Source organism: Cygnus atratus, chromosome 4 (assembly GCF_013377495.2).
Source record: "Cygnus atratus isolate AKBS03 ecotype Queensland, Australia chromosome 4, CAtr_DNAZoo_HiC_assembly, whole genome shotgun sequence".
In the NCBI taxonomy this organism is placed as follows: Eukaryota; Metazoa; Chordata; class Aves; order Anseriformes; family Anatidae; genus Cygnus; species Cygnus atratus.
This window is the reverse complement of record NC_066365.1, coordinates 35250745-35270882: the sequence shown is the minus strand read 5'-3', so window position 1 is coordinate 35270882 and position 20138 is coordinate 35250745. Positions and strand designations below refer to the sequence as shown.

The window sequence follows — 20138 nt, the reverse complement described above, 5'->3', positions numbered from 1 at the left end:
AATTTCTCTTGGCCAGCCGCTTCACAGAATGACATTCTCGGTATTGTATAAGCATGACATTTACAGACAAATTCTGGAATCTTAGAATTGCAACTGACAACAACAAAAAATTAAAGCTAATGCTAGCCTAAGACAATTTTAAAGCAATAACCTTGCAGAAAGACAGAAGCACAATAAATTCTAAGTATTAATAGGTTACAACGGAAATGCCAACCAGATCGTCTATCTCCACTGCTGGAAACTGGCTGGTCTGTGAGCGCAGCAGTATGCAAGCTATTTCCTTCATGAAGAGCACCGAGAGGTACTAATGGTAGCAAGCACCCTCACCATGGCAACTTTCTCTCTTACACCCACTGAGATCCTGTGTGCCAGAGTTTGTCTCCAGGATCCCCACCAATCAACATTTCCCTGCCTACATATTTAACCACTTCTTCCAGAGACCCTGTATCGCAACCATCAATGCGATGCCTCCTGAAGGCTGTCACTGCTGCAGATAGGTGGCAAAGTCTGTGTGGGAGCCCACCCTCTCTCCTCCCAGGAGCACGGCACGCCACCCCTGCGGTACCTTTTGAGAATGGGGGACCGATTCATCTGATTTGGATTTCCCTCCTGTCCAAAGACAACAGCAGTGTCACCAATGGATTTCTCCTAAATTAAAGCCTTTTTATAACTTGCAGCCAAGGAATGACAGAATTAAAATCCAGGGAATGGCTCTTACACTGTGCTAGTGCTACCCAAACCATCAGGTGTCTTCTTCAGACTCAGCTAGGCTGCTGCTGGTGGTGGCAGAGCTACTGCAATGGGGGACGGATAACCCCTGGCAAGGACAAACACAGCAGCCTGACCTGACTCCTATTCCCTGGTGACAGCAAGAACCACAGGCAAGAGAAGATGAGAGGGTAGCTGGAAAGTTTTCTCCAGAGTCCCAGTCTGAGCCTGGCTGCTGACAGATTTGGATCTCTCCGAATTATGCTGCAACAAACCAGAGCACATAAAGAAAGGCTCTTCCAAAATCCCATAAAACCATGTTCTGACTTATGTCAAAAACATTGAAGGACTTCTTCCGAGTTTCTTTCATTTAACTGTGGATATTCTCCTTGACAGTGCAAAGCATACTTATCTTTTTTTTTTAATCCTACAGTCTTCCCAGTCTCAAATGGTCTTCTGTGGTTCTACAATTTTTGCTGTGTGCGCTTCATATGAAGTACACAGTAAGTTTCAACAGATCTACACGCTTCCTACAAACTTTAGACATAGTTCGAGGACTTGGGTACAATATATCTATTGGTTCTTTTTGTTTGTTTCTTTCATTTTCTCTTGCTGCCTCCTCATTGTCACATTACAAGAAAGACAAAAAAGAGTCAGTTCAATTTATCTTCTCTACCACATGCATTATTTTGATCACACCTTCTAAACCAAGCAGTTCCAATCTTTTCAGTTTCTTTCTTCAAAGGAGTTCTTGCCATCCCACTACTCATTTTCATTGCCAGCTTTTAAAACTCCTTCTAATACTAATATATCTTTTTCATGCACAACGTGCATCAGAAATGAATATCAGAAGTGGCAGCATAGCATATGTTTGTAATAGCATTGTAATATTTTCAGTGTTATTTTTGTTCTATTCTGCACACAATTGAATATCTAACATACTTTTTAACCACTACTGCACATGCAAAGAAAAGGTTTTCATTGAACTGTCTACAATGATACCCAGATATTTTCCCTGAGTAGTTACAGTTCGTTATATTAAAGACAGTCAGGTGCATGATTAGTTTAGACTGCTGTTTCCAAGGTGCACTACCTTGTATTTGTCAACAGTAACTTCGTTTGCCCTTGCATTTATCTGTCAGCTAGCCTCTTTTTATTCTCTTTCAAGTTTTGCCTTTTCTAATCTTGGTTTGTGTACATGAGGTTGTATCATCTACAATTCTCTTACACCACAGACATTATTTTGTGTGCATATTTTCTATCATATTTTCTAAACTACACGCCACTCTTAGCAACGGAACACCCCTCTGTTAGCCTTTTGTCATGTTTAACATTGCTAATTTCTTCCTACCCTTTGTTTTATCATCTCTTGGTGAATCTCTAATTTGCTATAGCACATCACATTGCTTAATTTATTTGGCAGCTTCTCAGTGAGCAGCTTTGCCAAAGGCTTTTTTAAAGGCCAAATAAATTTCAAATGATTCTCAAGTCCATGATTTTCTCGACACACTCAAAACATCTTAGTGGAAGAACACATGATTTCCTTTTACAGGAGCCACGTGTCCCTATCATATCACATCATTCATATCATCCTATATTTTGTTACATTTTTTGTCAACGTACTAACATTCCTGGTATCATAAGCAGTTTGTTAAATCATCTTTTCATACTTAAAAGCAACATCCTGGCAGATTTACCAACCAATTTAAGTGATGTGACCCCACCTAACACTGAACAAGGAGGAGTAGGGATGAGAGAAACAATGACATAGACTACTCCTGCAACTTTGTAGTACCAATGAGGCAGATCTTCTCTTGTCCACTTCCTTAAAGTTGGGGTAATGCTGCTTGCACAGACTCTCCCTTCTAGTTACGAGGCACAGGAAAGGAAAGTTTGGCATTCCTCTTTCTTCTGCGGGACTCTGCAGATTTTATTGGTTTTGTTGTTGCCTGTGGGTTTTTGTTTGTTTGTTTTGGTTTTGCTTTTTTTTTTCCACACTCAAAATAAAGGGGAGAATAAAGAGGACATTCATCCCTAAGCAAAATTAGCACATAAAGGGTGTAATTGCATGTGCGTGAATTCTGTTTGCTTCTGACTACTCACTCTGACTTACTCTCATTGACATAATTATCAATTTTTTCTTTGCCCACTGTAGGTTTTATTTTTCTCACCAACTTTTGTTTGATGTGGATTAACGTGAGGAGCATCTGTTTAAGAAACTACTACAATCAACAGTTACGACAACCTGACATTTATACATACTTGCCTCCTCACCTATCCCCCCCCTTTTTTTTTTAATCTTGTCATAAAATACCTACTGAGACTACACTCAGATACACTTGAGAGATCTCTATTTTGCATCTATCGTGTCCTCTGCCATTTCTTTTCATGCTTTCTGATGAACTCCTTCATTTTTAAAATCTTGTACTTTCAGAAGTTTAGTGCTACAGTGCTAGTTTTGGTATGATCCTTCGCCTCAGGACACATACACTATTTATATAGGATTTTCTTTTTGAAACCATTTCCTTGCTTTGCTTAAAAAGCAAAGGAGAAGAAAAGCCTCTCTGCAGGACTGAACTACCTGTTCAAAAACTTTATTTCATTTTATTTGTCAGATTTAAGGTATACATGTTTTTCCTGTTGTATTCTTGTACCATATACAAAGAGTGACAAGATTAAAAGGTAGGTATTTGAAGTCACTTGTGGTACATATCTGAGACTCAAGGCACAGATTTCACTTGTTGAAAAGAAGTGCAAGTCCGTAGTACCTCCCGTCAGCTGAGGTGAGGTAATGGAATCATAGGAGCCTCCCCTGGCTCTTTAAGGTTAGCTTAAACAAAACTAAACAAAAAACTCTCATAAAACACAGCAATCCTCCTCTCCTGGACGTTGAAGATGCTTTAAAGTAACCTGTTCTGTACTTCACCAAAATGGACCGTAAATGCTTATGCAGTTTTCTGACCTTTGCTGAGGGATAGAGGAAGATGCAAATCACTGCAGTAAGCACCTAGGTACATTCTTCAGAGCCTTTTCTTATTCCTGCTATCGTGTAATCAACAGCCTCCCTCTGATCCGCAGGTTGATTAGAACCCACTGAATATGACACAGAAGTATTAATCTAAGATCTCACTACGTGGTCCTTCTTCACAAGCAACAGTAGCACAAAGATGCTGTATTTGAGCACCATGTGACCTGCTTGCCATAGCATCTGCCTGTTCTGTTAAGCTTAACCTTCCATTTCATTTTCTGTCTTACCATCATGCTTCAGCACAAGTTCACAACACTAAACTTCTTTTCCACTGCTAGAAGAGCTGGCTCAACCGTTTCTGCATTATGGCTATATAGCAGAACAAGGAACATTTATAGATATTATTTTTGGCCATATGCTCCTCTTCCTCATTCCCCCTTCCAAGTACTCAGGCTAATATCCTGTTGCTTTCTTGGAACATATCCGTATGATCTCACAGCCTGTCCTTCCACCAATTGCTGAGGAAGATATGTGCATGATCCAAAGATATCAATTGGCCAAAATCTGACTGATGCTTGCGGTATTGCTCTGAGGTAAATTTAATCCCTACTTCCCTACCAGGAAAAACAGAAAAGCCTGAAAACATCTTGCTGAATTACACCACCCCTTTCTGTTGCTTTCTGCAGCTTCAGAAGTAGTACATAAGATATTCTTTTGCTCAATAAGAAAATAACATGTTCAAACTGAGTATGTGTTTCAATATACGGAGAGGAGGTCTCACACAGCCCTTGCTGCCGGCCTGGACAGGACACCTCTCTCAGTTACCCATTCATTTTCTTCAGCTTCACTTTCAGCATTCTCTGGGCCCCTGGGAACCGCACTATGATACCAGAATCAAGTCCTCAGATGCTACCCTCAGATTCTTGTGAAGAAGGACCAAAACTTGTGGTTATGCAAGTACTATAATTTGTCTCCAAAATAGACTAATAAAATTCTGTACTGTGTCTATTTTAGGACTTTTCTAAGGTGCCTATCACTCTGGAATCTGAATGCCATATAACAATTATAGATAACACAATGTGCCTTAAAAGGCAAGCTACTCCGTCTCCCTTGTTCATTTTGTGCCTGCGTGGAAACTTTTCTTCTGCTTCCCTTCTTGCCTTTCACTTCCTCGCCTCCAGTTGTGAGTTGGTCCTGGCAAAGTGCCCTTACTGAAAGAAAGCTTTCATCGACATGGTGGGTAGCACATGTAGATCTGAATATGGTCAGGGCTGGAATCGCTCCAGCTCTCTCTCTATTAAGATATTCTCTAGCAGGGGACAAGACACCAAAAATATTGGCAATGTATTCTTGGCCAATGAGTTTGAGTTTACCATAAAAAAACATTATTTATATAGTTGATCATTACCCTAAAGATATACACAATAAGGAAGCCCCAAGTTGACACTCACACAAACCACTAATGGAAATCAAATCTCTAAACTAACTGCTTCAATGGAAAATTCCTACAAGAACCTAGAAAAAAGAGGAGGTACTCCAGCTCAGAGCTATGCTGCCTTGGAGGAAACACAGACAATGCTATTAGATTTTGAAGACCGCAGCTGGACAAAACACCTCAACAGGTTTTGCCTGCCATCCTGATCAATGGACCATAAAACCTGAAAATTAAAGAGCAGCATAAAGAAAGCAAGCTTAGCTTGTGATAGCATCCTAGAGTAAAAATTGACTTATAAGAACAAACACCAGCCTGGTACCATAATTTTTCAGTCTTGACCAGCAGCTACAGTCAACTCATGAGGAGGAAGAGATAAGTGGAGAGCTACAGGCAGCTCTGCTCTGCCTTCATGGGGTGCCTGCCAGGAAAGATACAAGACCAGGTAGCTCCCGAAGGGTCCTGGGACAACAAAGAGCACTGGAATGTCCAACTGGCATAACCAGAACACTATATCCCAACTCCCAACTCTGCTGTACTACCTCTGGTGGGTATACATCCCATTTTGAACAGTCATTTTTTTTATATATATGCTCATACTTATTTACAGACAGATTTAAGATCAGCACAGTTTTGTAATGAGAAAAAAAAATGTGATTTTTAAAAATCTTGTTATTGATTTATACTTTCACCAAGGAAAACTCAAAGTATGTCTGACACTGTTCAACACAAGACTAACATCTCACTCACCTGCTACTATGCAAGTATTTCCACTTTTATCAGTTTTGACCTGATAGGCAGTGTTTTTATGACTGGCCTGCTCAATTAAGAAAAGTATATGAAACCCACTGAAATTAAGGTAAAACATTATCTTGCCAATTCTTGTACTTGTGATTTTATGCACCTACCCGGAAGACTCTAACAAAAATAGAATACCAAATACTGGCCAACTAGTTTTATAAAACAATTGCCTTCAACTTAAATAGGGAGCAGTTTTACCAGCAAAAACCACTGAGTCCATCATGACCTGCACAACCAGACTGCATTGACTGAGGAGACTTTACCTACATACAGAGGCTAAAGGAAGCTATAATCTCTTACACTGTCAAGCAGCTTTGGGGCTGACTCTGGTCTCAACAAGATCAAAAGGAAGCATTACTTGCTAATAATTACCGTATTACCAAATTACCAAACAATTACCAAATAATAAATGCTACATGTTACATACTTGTACCAGGGGTCTGTTTTAAGACAACGTGGACTCAGTTAATGAAGGGGTTTATGTCAGGAGCTGAGAAGAGCACAAGGGCTTCAGATAGCCATCAATCTGACAGCACTCAGAGATGGTGAAAAAGTCCCTGATTTTCTCCAACATCCTACCTATGACCTCCTATGGAAATTACCATGTGAAAAAGGAAGAAATAGGCCTTCAACCTGTAAAAAATAATTCCAAAATGGCACAAAAAGCAGAGATCAAGAATTTCTGCAGGGAATAATAGGGATGTCTTTCACAAAGCAGGGCACAACAACAGGCCTCCACCAAGGAACAGCAAGCTTTTAGGTGGTTCATGCTTCTGTGCAGGTTGTCAACAACTGAAAATAAAAAACTTTTCCTGTTATGCTTAGTTCTTCTTCCTTCACATCTTCTACTTCGGAGGGTCATCTGAGCCCTCCAGTCAACATCAAACACCAAGTGCTGAAAGAAGTAGTTGCAAATACCAAACCTACTTGTACCTGACAAGGACCAGCACAATACACTAAGGATGTCTGGGAACAGTGCACTGATTCTCACTAGGAGAGGTACGGGGTGAGCCTTCTGGCTTTGGGGGAATGTTTTCAGACCTAGCAAGGACCTGAAATTCAACAAGATCTGCTGTTGTGATCAGTGGAATCATCTCAATTTATACTTAAGTGAATAGTTACTCAAGTGTAAACAAGGTGAGACTCCTGTCTAGTGATCTCAGATGTTGCAATAGCTTATATAAAAGCTGAACCAACATTCCTGCGCCCCTCCACACCAGTCTGGTATTCTTACACACATTTGCCCCAAACAAACAAAATATTAACCATTATTATGGTTCAGTGTTACTATCACAGCTTGAGTACATTAACCAAGGCAACTCTTTACCCTTCAGCTTCTTCATCCATGGATTAATGGGTCAGGTACCATTTTTTACTTCACCAAGCATGCCCTATATTATACAAGACCAGACACTTCCTATCTTGCAACCATGCAGTACTTCAGCTAAATTCAGCTAAAGAAACTTCAGTTTCTTTACATTTTTGTATTTCTCCATACCAACATGAATGTTGCTTCCTTCGAATGGTCATCTTCAGTTTGAACCTAAAGCATAGGCTGAGTTAAAAACATATTTTAAACTTAGTAGAAACATTCAAAACCAAAACATTACAGTATAACTTGTTATTCATTCTGTTTGGATACTTCACTTCCGAAGTACCTGCAGTTAAAAATCACAGCAAGAAAAAAGTTCAAACTGCCGAGCAGCAGACCAAGTTGGTATGCTCCCTTAGTGCCATGCAATGCCAGGCAGATACTAGCTTGCAGCCAGAAGCAGCACCGCTATGTTTGCATGGTGTCGCATCTCAGCTACCATCCCTGCATCCGGTGGTTCCAGGTCCAGAACTAAATCCGTCACAGACAGCTTGTGCTGCACCTAGTGCACGTAACCCAGGGCTGCTCCCACATGACATAAAATGGAAAGGCAAGCAAAGGAAAATATTTTATTTCTTTATCTCTTTATGATGCCTTTATTTAAATAAACACATAATTAGTGGTACAAACAGTGAAATTTTCTTCTTGCAAATGCCACTGAAATAGGTTTGTTGCGCTATCATTTTTTGATTGACACTTCAAGTGTTTTGAAAATTAGTAAACACTTCCCTTACCTTCATGTGTGATTTGAGATTGTCCTTGCGGGCACAGCGAAATGGACAGAGTGGACACTGATGACTTTTCAAACCTGTATGAATCACCATGTGCCGTTTCCAGTAACTCTTCCTCTTGATAACCAAACCACAGATCGGACACTGGAAAGGTTTTCCTCCTTCTTCTTCTGAGGCTTAGCAGAAGGGGGAAGAAAAAGAGAGGATCCTTTACAGCCACTTGTCGAATACTTTCCCCTTGTAAACATACTCAAGATACCATTTTTCAATACTAGTATTTCATCTGCAAAGAGACACATCAGTTAAACAACAACATGTACCAGAAATTTCAGTTCCTCCCCGTGCATGTCTCTTTTCCCGTTAATCTAGTTATTCTCCCTCTAAGAAAGGTCACCATAATTTATAAAGGTTAATGCCCCAAACATCCTTTGGCTAATCAGTAGGGGATGCTACTCTGTCTCACCTGGTCCTAATGTTCCTTATAATTTAACTGAACTGAGATGGATGTCTCCCATAATCGTAACTTTGCAGCCTCATTTCCTATCAAATGCCAGTTTTAGTAGCGTATGGAAAATATGCTTAACTGTGTTCAAAAATGATCCATTCCCATATCTGATTGATCGCCAGGTGGATATGGAGGATAGAAAACAGGACAATTCACAGCTTAACTGACAAGCACGTCGGTATTGCATATCAGATATATTTAACTCCAGAAGTGAATGATTTCATAACCCCTGCTGCTGAACTTGTTTAGCTACGGCTCGAGCAGATGCTGCCGCAACTTCAGCCATCAGGGGTCCTAGAGTCATGGGTTTCCTTGTACTCCTCTACTTACCAGGGCATTAAATCTACTGCCTTCCCAAATGCTTTCACTCTGCTTTACTGCCCAATTCACCTACGAAAAGAAAAGCATTTGGTGGCATTTGTCAAGCAAATATGGTTAGACTACTGAGTGTGGAACCATCTCAAGGTTGATGGAAAGAGAAATTCCTTGCTGTTGACTACACACAACCATCCATCCATTCATTCTCTCACCACAATTTCCTCTGCTTATTATAAAGGTCTAGCAGTATTACAGAATTGGAAGCCCTTTTTCCTCAATATAAAAGTCAGACTGTTTTCAAATATCCAGAGCTCAGCAATGCCTATCCTGCTATTTGGAATTTCTCTCAGATTATTTCATCTCATTATTATCAGTTATTTCCTACTGATAAGGATAGAGCAAAAACCAAATTCCCTCAATGAGGAACTAAGTGGTAAAAACCACCAGAAAGATTTGTCATATCCTAAAAAAAATAATTCTTGCTATTAGGTAGGAAACACAGACACTGCAATTCCACTGATTACTTACTCATTATGTAAGCACAAAAAAGGACACACTGCCAAAGCATGCACTTCTGCAAGTCCAGAATGTCTACTTGTGAAATTTTCTATCACACTCAAAGTATTATCAAATTGTTCTCCTCTCTGACTTTCTATGGAGCAAGCCAAAGCCAATGCTATAATTACTTGTGTTTCACTTTTTTAGTATCTTTACAAAAGGCAGGAGAAAGACAATCCACAGAAAAGTATATCGGTAGCACTTTTTACCTACCGTTTCTTTTCCTTCTATTATATCTTTTCCCCAGCCTCTGGTTATCACAAAAGATCCACAGAAGAAATGTGTAACTAGCTTTCTATTACCCATTTTCCACACCATTAAAAATAAATCTGCAAACAAGACCAATCAATAGCAATTTAGCACTTTGCAAAATACGCAAAGAACTGGACCAAATGCCTGAGACTTCACCAGTAACAATGCCAATTAATGGCACGCGGGATTTGCATCAACCCCCTCCAAAGCTCAACCACATTAGTACTTTACTACACTACACAAATCTTAACGTAAGAAAAAAAAGGGGGGTTCAGCTTTCCTTCCTTTATATTGACGTGTATTTTATGCCACACGGTGTCAATTAATTGGAAGAAGTGAATGTACTGAGGACAGAATCAGCCAGTGTTTCCCCAGAAAAATTCAGGAACAGAATTGCAAGCATTGCAGGCAAAAAGTTATTACCAAGCAAGTATTTTGTCAGTAAAAAAAAGGGGGGGGGGGGGCTGCCACCCACAGTCTTTCAGAAATTACATCAGAATTTTAACAGAGATTACAGACTTCCTTTAAGTCTGACCCAAAATCCACGAGCATTTAATAAAGTTGGCAATACTAATAATTTCATTAAAAGTTAGTCTTCTCTGTGCCACTTCAGCAGAACCTGTACAAGCAAGAATGAAGTCCACCCAGCCCGACTTGTGGTATTAGAGGTGACAATGTTCTGATAAGCCACAGCTCCAGCTTGCTGCCTGAATAACTCTGACCAAATAGCTCAACATGGTGGGCAAAGGAGCAGCATGCATACTAGCCTCCACCTTTGCTGTTCCTTGCTTGTCAACATCTAATTAATCTCGCAGAGTATTGATCTTATAACCAAAGCTAGATGTTGCTGGTGGGTAAGTAAAACAGATTCATAACAACAAAGAAAACTCAACAATGCCTTAAATGTTCCAAGTATGAGAGGGGAACAAAATACCTCTCACTCTGTGCCTACTGGGAAAACATGTTTAACTCTCTGGGAACAAGTCAAAAACCCTGTGTCCCCAGAAGCAATCAGACACACAATAACAGATACAACATTATTAAACTTCACTAGTTAAAGAAATATCGTTTCTTTGCTTCTAGTGCCATAAGGTTGTAGGTGTAAAAGGAATTGGGAATGTGTGACATTTATTTTCATGGGAAATACACATGCCCTGCTACCCAGCTCAGTGCTACAGAAATTAAGTCTCCAATCAAAGGTCATTGCTTAGTGACTTTTTTTGCAGGCTGCGTTCCTCCACAGCCAAACAAACCAAGGAATTTGGCCTTTCACAACCAACGTCCATATATGCAAACCAACCGCCTGCTTTTTGTTTTGAGTTGGTTAATTATTTAAAAGGAAAAACTTAATTGCATATCAGAAAACCGACTTAGAAGAACTTTTGTTATGAACATCACACTATAAAGTTTGCTCGGATGCCAACTGGCATTGGCCCAGTGTGTATAAACTGAAAGGAAACACCCTTCCCCTTGGGATACTAGCCCCATATATTACAAAAAATGAATAGTTGTGCCTTGGTTACCAAGGACCTGAGGCAGTCGGCCCCTATTGTTATCCTTCAGCAGCACAGACCGCTTGGGCCCTCAGCAAAGAGAAGAGTTGCTAAGAATTTGCTGCATCAGAGCTAGTCTGCAAAGCGCTGGTACTACCAGCACACACGCACACCCCACAGCATTCCCCCAGAACAAGCTGCACGGACAAATCCCACAGTTTATTAGTCAAACACAGAACCTGGATTTTACTCCAACCATTTATTTTCCCTTTTAAATAACTTCTGATGTGAAGGGCTTTTCCTCCAGCAAGAAACAAACTAATAACTGCAAATAAATTTCAACCTTACCCCTTTCCTATCCATTGCTGTCCTTCCTGTGTGAAGGCCAATCTTCATCACAAAGTTAATTAAATTAATGCCCACAGTCGCTCTGGTGTAGCCAGTGTGGGTCCTCCTAGTCCAACACAAAAAGGTCTGGTTTTGGTTTAGCTTCCATTACTCTGGAAAGGACTTAATCTAAACCAATGGAAACCTTAGGTCAGACCCGTGCCAAGACTAGCTTGCCACTTCAGCTGCCTTGGCAAAACACACTGGCACACCACTTGCAGAACACGTGTAGCTCACAGTATCCCACAGAACGCCACTGCAGGGGGAACACTGGTATCAGACACTTGAAGCCTGGATTTTCTACTAGAAATATGAATCAATGACGTGAACCTTTTATAAAAAGAGATGAAAGAATCTTGTTTTTCCTTATTTTGAAGATGGATCATGTAAGTTTTCATGCATGGCCCACCGGTTCTTCAAAGCTTTTGTTACCAAGACTATTTCTTCTTATTCCCTATAAGCCTGATTCCTTGAATGCCAACAGCTGAAACTGGTGGAGGGAAGGCTGTCGTGTAAAATGGTTCTTGTTGAGCTAAATTGGAGAAATGCAGTTCACTTTTTTTTTTTTCTAAATGACAAAGGATTGTAAAAGACCGAACATGTGAGATTTGTTCATGCTGCTGCAAAAAAATTTAATGAAAAGTGGCAACATAATAATATACTCTGGTAAATTAGGACAGGGTAGTAAGCGATTATACAAAAGTCCATTTGTGATAGAGACAGCAGGAGGGAGAATTCTCCCTTGTCCAGTATTTCAAAAGCACTAGTTTTGTATATGCTCACTGATACCGTGAGCTCCCTAACAGGGATTTTTTGATCTTCTCCATTAAATATTTTTGTGGACTTATTTTGAACTTGGTGAGGGGGGGCACATGCCATTGTATGAAATACAAAAAAATAAAAATTACTGAACTGTACACTTAAATCTTTCAAAAATGGAAACACTTGTGACAGTTTGGTCCTCAACTGGTATTTTAAAAAGCTTTTTCACTGTTTCCCCAGAGTACCTAGTTCTTATTCTCATAATATGTGGAATCAAAACAAATCCAGACCCACTGAAGAGATGTTATATAAGTGCATAGCAAAACAAATGCACTCTACTCAGTTGCTCCAACTGTATCCATACCTGTACTAGTGGGTTTGGATGCTCTTCCCTTAGGGACTGGCAGTAACAATAATTCCAAAGACTGTGGTGGAGTTGCTTTCTCTTGCTTCATCTCTGAAAGCTGCAGGGGATCCTCAGCAACCAGTGATTTCTTCTTCTCTGCCAACAGGGTGCCTGCAGCCCTCGCAGCAACCTCCTTGAGTAGGGCAGCTGAAGAGGTCATCGAAGCCAGAGAAAGGAAAGAACTAGCTGGAGGCGGGTGCTCCTGCCCAGGAGTCATGCTTCTTTCACTCACTTTCTTTGATAAAGCTGCTAACGTGGAGCTGGCTGACTGAGAACTAAAAGGTGAGGAAAAGGATTCAAATCTTATAGTATCTTCAGTCCTTGAAAGAGATTTGTCCTGCAGAACGGCATTGGCTGCGGCTTTCAGCTTCAGGATAGCTGAATCGGGGGACAAACCACAGGTGGTGGTGGAGTTTGGCAACCACTTCCCTTGATTCCATATAAAGTGACTACCTGCATTGTATTGGTCACTTTGTTCCTGTTTCTCAGCTAGCTTTCTGGCAAGAACACTTAGCTGCTGGGCGTGATGAGCAGGTGGAGAGAAGGAGAGATTTGAGCCAAGATTTACAGGGGACTCAACTCTGCCATTGACGTTAACAGCAGCATCCAGCTTGAGGGAGCCCGCCTCCAACAGCCGCCTCAGGTTACTGCTCAGTGGCTTATTTGGACCTGGAGGTTCTTCTTCACACAGAGATGACACATCAGGAGAAAGGTGCTCTTTGCTCTGTAATGTGTCTCTCAGTGCCTCATTTTCAACGGTTCCTAACTCCGCTGTGTTGCTGCTAGGAGTTGCACTTCCCAAAGAAGTATCTGGGGAAGTGGACTGCTCCTGGATTCTGTCCTCGAGAGACAACTTAAAGTTCTCCTGGACTTCTCCATAGGATGCTTCTGAAGGAGTCTCTGAAGAATTTCCAAACCAGCGTTCCTCTTCACTGAGCTCACCTTCCACCTCTTCCTGTCTGGTACCATCTGTGTGGAACCAAGAAAAACAGTATTATTCCCAAATCTGTGAAAAATAACTTCTTAGCATGGAGTATGCCTGGCCTCTGCATGACCCTTCTGGATAGCCACCTCACATCCCCCTGAAGTGAACGGACTTGGCATCAGCCTGGACTGAGTGACCAGGAAGAAGTTTTGTGACTAGGAACAGGGGTTTCTTTGAAGACCAAATTCAGGAAGCCTGTCATCTTTCAGTCAACATTACTAAAACAGTTAAAACTGCAATAGTACAAGTATACCACATGTACTAAATACCACCAGGGCACCACTCATATATACTGATAATTATTTTATTATCAGTACAGTCTGCACACCCTGCAAAGTATTATGAACTCTGTGGTATAAAGCAGGGACTTACAGGCCCAGAAATTATTGGATACTTGAATCTCAGTACAGAAAACAGGCATGCGTGCCTTCAAAAGCAGATCAGGTGTATAGCTACTCAAAGGAGTTTCTTTCAGTGACTTTAAATCTCAGCCAAATCTTGCAGTGACCCCTATCTAAAATATAAGACAATTTGCACCAATAATACACAGTTCATTTCTGAATAGCTGAAATGACTAATGCATGAATGCAAACTAAAGGTCTCATCTCTCACCTACCTAGGAGAGGAATATCATAAACACAAAACTAACCTTTGGGTTTTATTTTTTCTTCTTACATAGACACTACTTGCTTTCCATTCGCTTATCACTCTTCATTAAAGTTTTAAAGACTATCCTAAACTGAAGTTAGTTTAGCTGAAATTATAAAGAAAAAAAAAAGCATGTGTTGGTCTCAATGCAGTTAGTTACATTTTCTCTTTTGGGTAACTGCAACACATCTCGTCTCTCCTCAGATCTCACTGGCAGTGTTTACGGTGCTGTGACCCTGGATTGCTCTTCTTCCTGATAGTATTCAAAGTAATACAGACATGACCAAGACTTTTTTTTTTTTTTTTTTGCAGATCTTGTTGGCCAATCAGAACATGGTCAAGAACAACAGCAATGCTAGGATTAAATTCATGTTATCGTCTCTTGCCAGATACCTCTCACATTTCTTCTTTTAGACTCGTGTCCCTAGCTACAAAAGAATCTTTGTAATCATAGCACAGCAAAACAAAAGGATTTAATATAACCCTCCACTGACATTCTGGCAGGCAATAAGCCTGCATGATATGTACTGTACTTATGATCATGTATTATTCCCAGATTCCATATTTAATTCCGGCAAATTACAAAGCTTGGAGAGAAGTCGATGAGTAAAATCTTAGATTTATGTTACTGCTTTGATCCAATGAATTTAAGAAGGAAAAACCTAGCCACTTGCATAAGTGTAGATATACCAACAGACACTCTGAATGTTGCATACATTACGAGGAATAGGGCGTCATAGTAAGTTCCTTTTACTCAAAACCCCTTGAAATTTTTTCACCAACATTTTAAGACCCCACAATAAAAGCAGCCGTTTCCTTAGATTAGTATTTTACACAGAAGCGGGTTAGCATCTTTCCTATTCAAAACAAATAAAAGCCAAGCAAAACCCAAAGCACTTATCTAAAATTATTTTGATACTATCCAATGTAGGATCACAGATGGCAGCAGTGTTAACAATAGCAGGCCAACACCACGTACACTGAAATACAGCAGACGTGCTAACCAGTCGAGGCAGCACTTCTGCAGGTTGCAGGAGAACTGCAGGTATTCCCATTTCATCCTGTGAATGCTGCAAAGTAACTTGAGGCATGTCTTTACAGCTGGGTGCAGCCAGATGAGACCTGTCCACTCATCCCAGATGCAAGCAAATTCTGGACTGGAAGCCAAGAAAGCATCTTACTGGCACTTCTCCTGAACTGATGCACCAAGAGCAGGGCACGTCCCCTGCAACACAGCCCAGAGCTGACACCACTACACAGGCTCTGAGCCAGAACCTACCTGCATCCTACCACTTACATCCATGCACGTTTACATTTGTCTGGGTTAAAACACCCCCCCAAACCCCTGGACCAAATCCTTCTCTCTCCCTGTTTCTCTGCTCCCTGCCCATAAATTGTGAGGGATAATCATATTTCCCTTCACTCAGTCAACAAAAAAATACAGCTTTAGAGAAATGTAATTGTATATAACTACCAGAAGAAGTGGGTTTCTGTTTTAGAGAAACTTCCAACTTACTAAACCTCCAAATTTCTCTGTTCCTGGACATGTATCTCTATTCCTTAACACTGATGTTTCCTAGTTGCAACCAGTCCTTTAAAAACAGTTTAAAAACCACCATTCTTACAGATCTTATTCATTCTACTTGCACTGGAAATGAACTCTTCCTTCTCACCTGTACCTGTTTTTGCATTAACCATAAAAGTAATGTTGCACATATTTTATTTTTTTTTGCTATCTATCCCTCCTCTCTATGGCTGACACCTCAGGAAATACTCACAGTGCTCGAACAGGTCACTGGCAAATTGATTGTAAAGATGCAGGGAGAGGAACTACGTCTGCTATGGTGGGGCTGCAGTGCAGCTTTCTTAGACAACATAAGAGCTTTCTTAGACTATGTAACAGCTGGAACCAAAGAAAAAGGTACCAAAGGCAGACAGGACAGGAACACGACTTGGATCACCTTTCTTTTTCCAGACATGCATGTTCCCCGTTGGTCTTGCCTACGTGAAGGGCAGCCACCAACCTATCATCGACAGGGAGCAGCAGCCACGAAGCTCTCTTCTTTTTCACTTAAAGGCTTGCTACGAAGCCCAGAACTTCCCTCCGCCTTGGGTAACGCAGTGAGAGCTCCCCCTCCTGTTGCTCATCTACCTGTACCTACTCAGCTCTCAAAACTTCAAGCGGTCTGTATAAAAAAGGGAAAAGTTTCGTCTGTAGCGTCTCTATCCCAAAAACCAGATGGATTTTTTTCTCCCCATACAGTTTCTTTCAGTACCTAGAAACCAGACCTCTAACTCCTGACACAGTTCTAATTTTCCTCTTCTCAGTAATTCCCTCAGTTGCTGCAGTATCAAGTCCACTGTATTTTGAGGCTGTAAGGTTAATGCTGAAAAAGTCAGCATCAGTGTCTTATCATGAACTCAGTCAAGCCTCCTTTTAAACACTAGTGAATTGGTTTAGAAGCGTAACTGTGAAGCCTGGCAATTTCATTTCTAAGCAAAGTTGCCATTCATGGCCTTCAGGGCAGGACTTCAATTCACATACACTTGCAAGCCTGTGAGTTTCAACAAGCTTGAGAACTCCTGGGGCAGCCAGCCCAACCCATCAACTTTCATACGAGTTCAAAACAAATAAAACCTCCCCCCAGAACTCAGAGGGTTCATGGGACACCAGACCACGTTTGTCTGAAATAGGAGCCAACCTCCATGCCTGTCAAGAAACTTTAGCTGACTTTCAGGTTCGCGGCAGAAGATCTGCATGACGTGTTTTTTTCCTTTTGCAATGCAACTAAGGAGCTCCAGTAAGAAGTCCTTGAAAGGTTGGAGCAGACATGCAACACCACATTTAGGTTTCTTCTTTCTCCATCATAAACATACCAGTTTGTTATTACAGAATTACTTACAAATGTTCAGCTACAAACATTTCATTCCTATTTAAGACTTAAATGCTAAATGTGGGTAAGAAACCACATGGAAATTGCAAAGCTGGAAAAGGTAACTTAGGAGTTAGGGGCAAATTCTCACTGACTTCCTTTTGAACAGGACCTGGCTGGGAATCCCGCCAACATTTACCTAGTAACTGCTCATCAGATTGCCTCTTCTCAACATGATTCAAGAGTCAAAACCTGTCAGCACTTCTCTCTCCTGACTTCCATGGCAGTTCTGGCGGGAGAACTGCTTCCCAAACCATTTGTCACTGGCAGACTGGTGAAGTTAGGGGTGTCCTGCCTGCTTCGGGACTACCCCATCACGCTTCACGCAGGAGCCTCAAACACGTACTTCCCACTCCTGCCAGCATCAACAAAAAGCACCAAAATACTGCTGGGCTGCTGATGTAGCCCAATATCAAACAATCTCTGGCAAAGCCACAGATGTGTGCAAAAGCACTCCTTGAAGAAGTGCCAGTTTCTCGCGCTCACCCACTCGTCTGCTTGTTTTCAAATACGGAGAAGTTCTGTTTCCCCTTCAAGAGATCGGTTTGACAGACAAATCTTATTGATCCTAAACTATGCTATTTCGCTTTTGTGACCATCTGCTTTTTGACGTAGAGTGGTGATTAGAATTTGACCATGATATCAATAAAAATGTAAATATTAACTGCACACACTACTTATCTCTGCAAACTGAAAAAGACAAACATGTTTGTTGATTTAAATACTGAGCCACCCAACACAAATGCTGAAAGCTCTAACTCTACCTAATGAAATGTACACGTGCCATTTGTGAAACTGGCAAGTATGAGATGATAAACAATTCCAGTTTGTATGGACCTGGAGTGGAGAAATACGAATGCAGCAGAGCAGATGCAGGCTATGCAGCACAAGGAAAAAGTAAGGGTCTTCAAGTTATGGCACTGAGCGACAGACATGGGCAGTGAAAGCAAAAGCATGATTGCAAGAACACCATGTGGACCACCAGAAATTACCTGAGAAATGGCCACAATTAGGGAATCTACCCCAAAGAGACTGAATTGGCATGTTAAGAGGGACATAATTTCACTTTAATCACTCAGAGCAATGAGTAAATTACAGAACTCCAAAACAGAATTAACTCTGCAAATCCATATGCTATAGTGATATCACACATACGGAAATCGTAATTATCGGATTACAGAACAAAAATTAAAACAAATATAAAAGAAGGTAGAAGTCAAATCACTTCAAAGAAATGCTCACATGAAAACTGTTGATGGGATAAATTAGGTAAGATTGCCCTAACTTCTGCAGTTACGTTTCAAGAAAAGTCTGGGAATCTACAGGACCAGGATTCACAGTATTAGAAGACCTTGTTTTTATTACCTTGTGTCATGGTTTCGGCTGGGATTGTGTTAGCTTTCTTTGTACAGGCTCTCACAATGCTGTGTTTTGGATTTTTGATGAGAATAGGGGTGATAACCCACGGCTGTTTCAGCTGTTGCAGAGCAGCGCTCACGCAGAGCCAAGGACTTCGCTGCCTCTCGTGCTGCCCGGCCAGCGAGGAGGCACCGGGAGCCGGGAGGGGACGCAGCCGGGACAGCTGGGCCAGGCTGCCCAGAGGGATGTCCCACGCCGTGTGCCATCGTGCTCAGCAACAGCAGCTGGGGTAGGGGAGGAGGAAGGGGGACGTTGGGAGTGACGGTGTTTGTCTTCCCAAGGAACCGTTAGGTGTGATGTTGAGCCCTGCTGGCCTGGAGCTGAACACCTCCTGCCGATGGGATGCGGTGAGCAGATTCCTTGCTTTGCTTGCATGTGCAGCTTTTGCTCTACCTAGTAAGCTGTCTTTATCTCAACCCCTGAGTTCTCGCACTTTTATCTTTCAGGTTCTCTCCCCCATCCCACCTGGGGAGAGTGAGCAAGCGGCTGGGTGGTGCTCAGCACCCTGCCAGGGTTAAACTACAATTTGACATCAAGCATCATGTTCTATATAAAGATTTCAGATATGACCATTCAAGTTTGCCTCAATCTAAATAAAGTTACAATTGCATTTGTTGGCTATTTGTCACCCAAGTCATCTTCCTAGTTTGTTGCTCCAACTCACTTGTTTCCTCTCTCTGATATTTTCTTGCCCCTGCAGCTTTTGTTTAGCCCAACTAAAGCTATATTGACCTACAAGTATAAGCAGCAGTTTAACAGCATATCTTACTCCCTCTTCAATGACTATCATAAACCATTTTCTATATTATTTTATACTAAACACTATTCCATAGCCTACTCAAAGAGCTAGGATTGAGTGATAGGTCCACACTGGGGAGCTGAGGAGCTCTGCAAAGATGCCTGAAGAATTTAAAAGGTCACATTAAACTTAAATGAAGCAGTAAGCCATCCGTAAGGAGTTCTGGGGAACCACAGACTGACTCAGGTGAGCAATCAGTTTAAAGCCAAGTAAATAGGCAGACAAATAAAAAATAAAGCAGAAACAACACCTGAGTGATCCAGAGTTTGGCCTCATGTGAATTCTCTCAAGAACAGCAAGAAAAGGGGGGCGAGTGAGGAGAAGCAGCAGCTGAGAACCGAGAAGGCATGGAGAAGTGTAAAAGTAGTCACAGACAAGGAAGAGGTGAGACGGACTGTAAACTGTTGTGCTCCTATCCGGCCTCCAGGATGGCTTCAATTACCACCAGAACACGTCAAATTACCATGTCCTATACTCCCTCCTGTCTCCTTTCTTAGATCCCTCTAACAAGGATTAGGGATTGGGCCCCAGGCCAAAATACGCCGTTCTGGCAGCCCATTTCAGAATATGCTCTCTTCACAGGTGCTGCAACCCAGATGCCATCATGACTGTTACCACCAGCATCATATCCAAATAAGTTTTGATGAGTTTCCCATCACAC

The 20138-nt window shown here is 41.4% G+C and overlaps 1 protein-coding gene across 5 annotated transcripts in view; it reads right to left on the bottom strand.

Annotated features, from left to right (window-relative positions):
- Window positions 1–20138, bottom strand: part of ZNF827 (zinc finger protein 827) — a 107362-nt gene that overhangs the window by 67880 nt on the left and 19344 nt on the right. For 4 of the 5 annotated variants that reach the window (XR_004779018.1, XM_035549126.2, XM_050710239.1 and 1 more), the window contains exons 2-3: window positions 12652–13662; window positions 8016–8188 (exon numbers count right to left, since the gene is read on the bottom strand). Coding sequence is in view for 4 of the 5 variants with exons in the window: in XM_035549126.2 (XP_035405019.1) it covers window positions 8016–8188; window positions 12652–13662 (1184 nt within the window). In the remaining variant the exon portion in view is untranslated. The remainder of the gene's footprint in view (window positions 1–8015; window positions 8189–12651; window positions 13663–20138) is intronic. The other variant, XM_035549135.2, reaches the window with a different exon arrangement.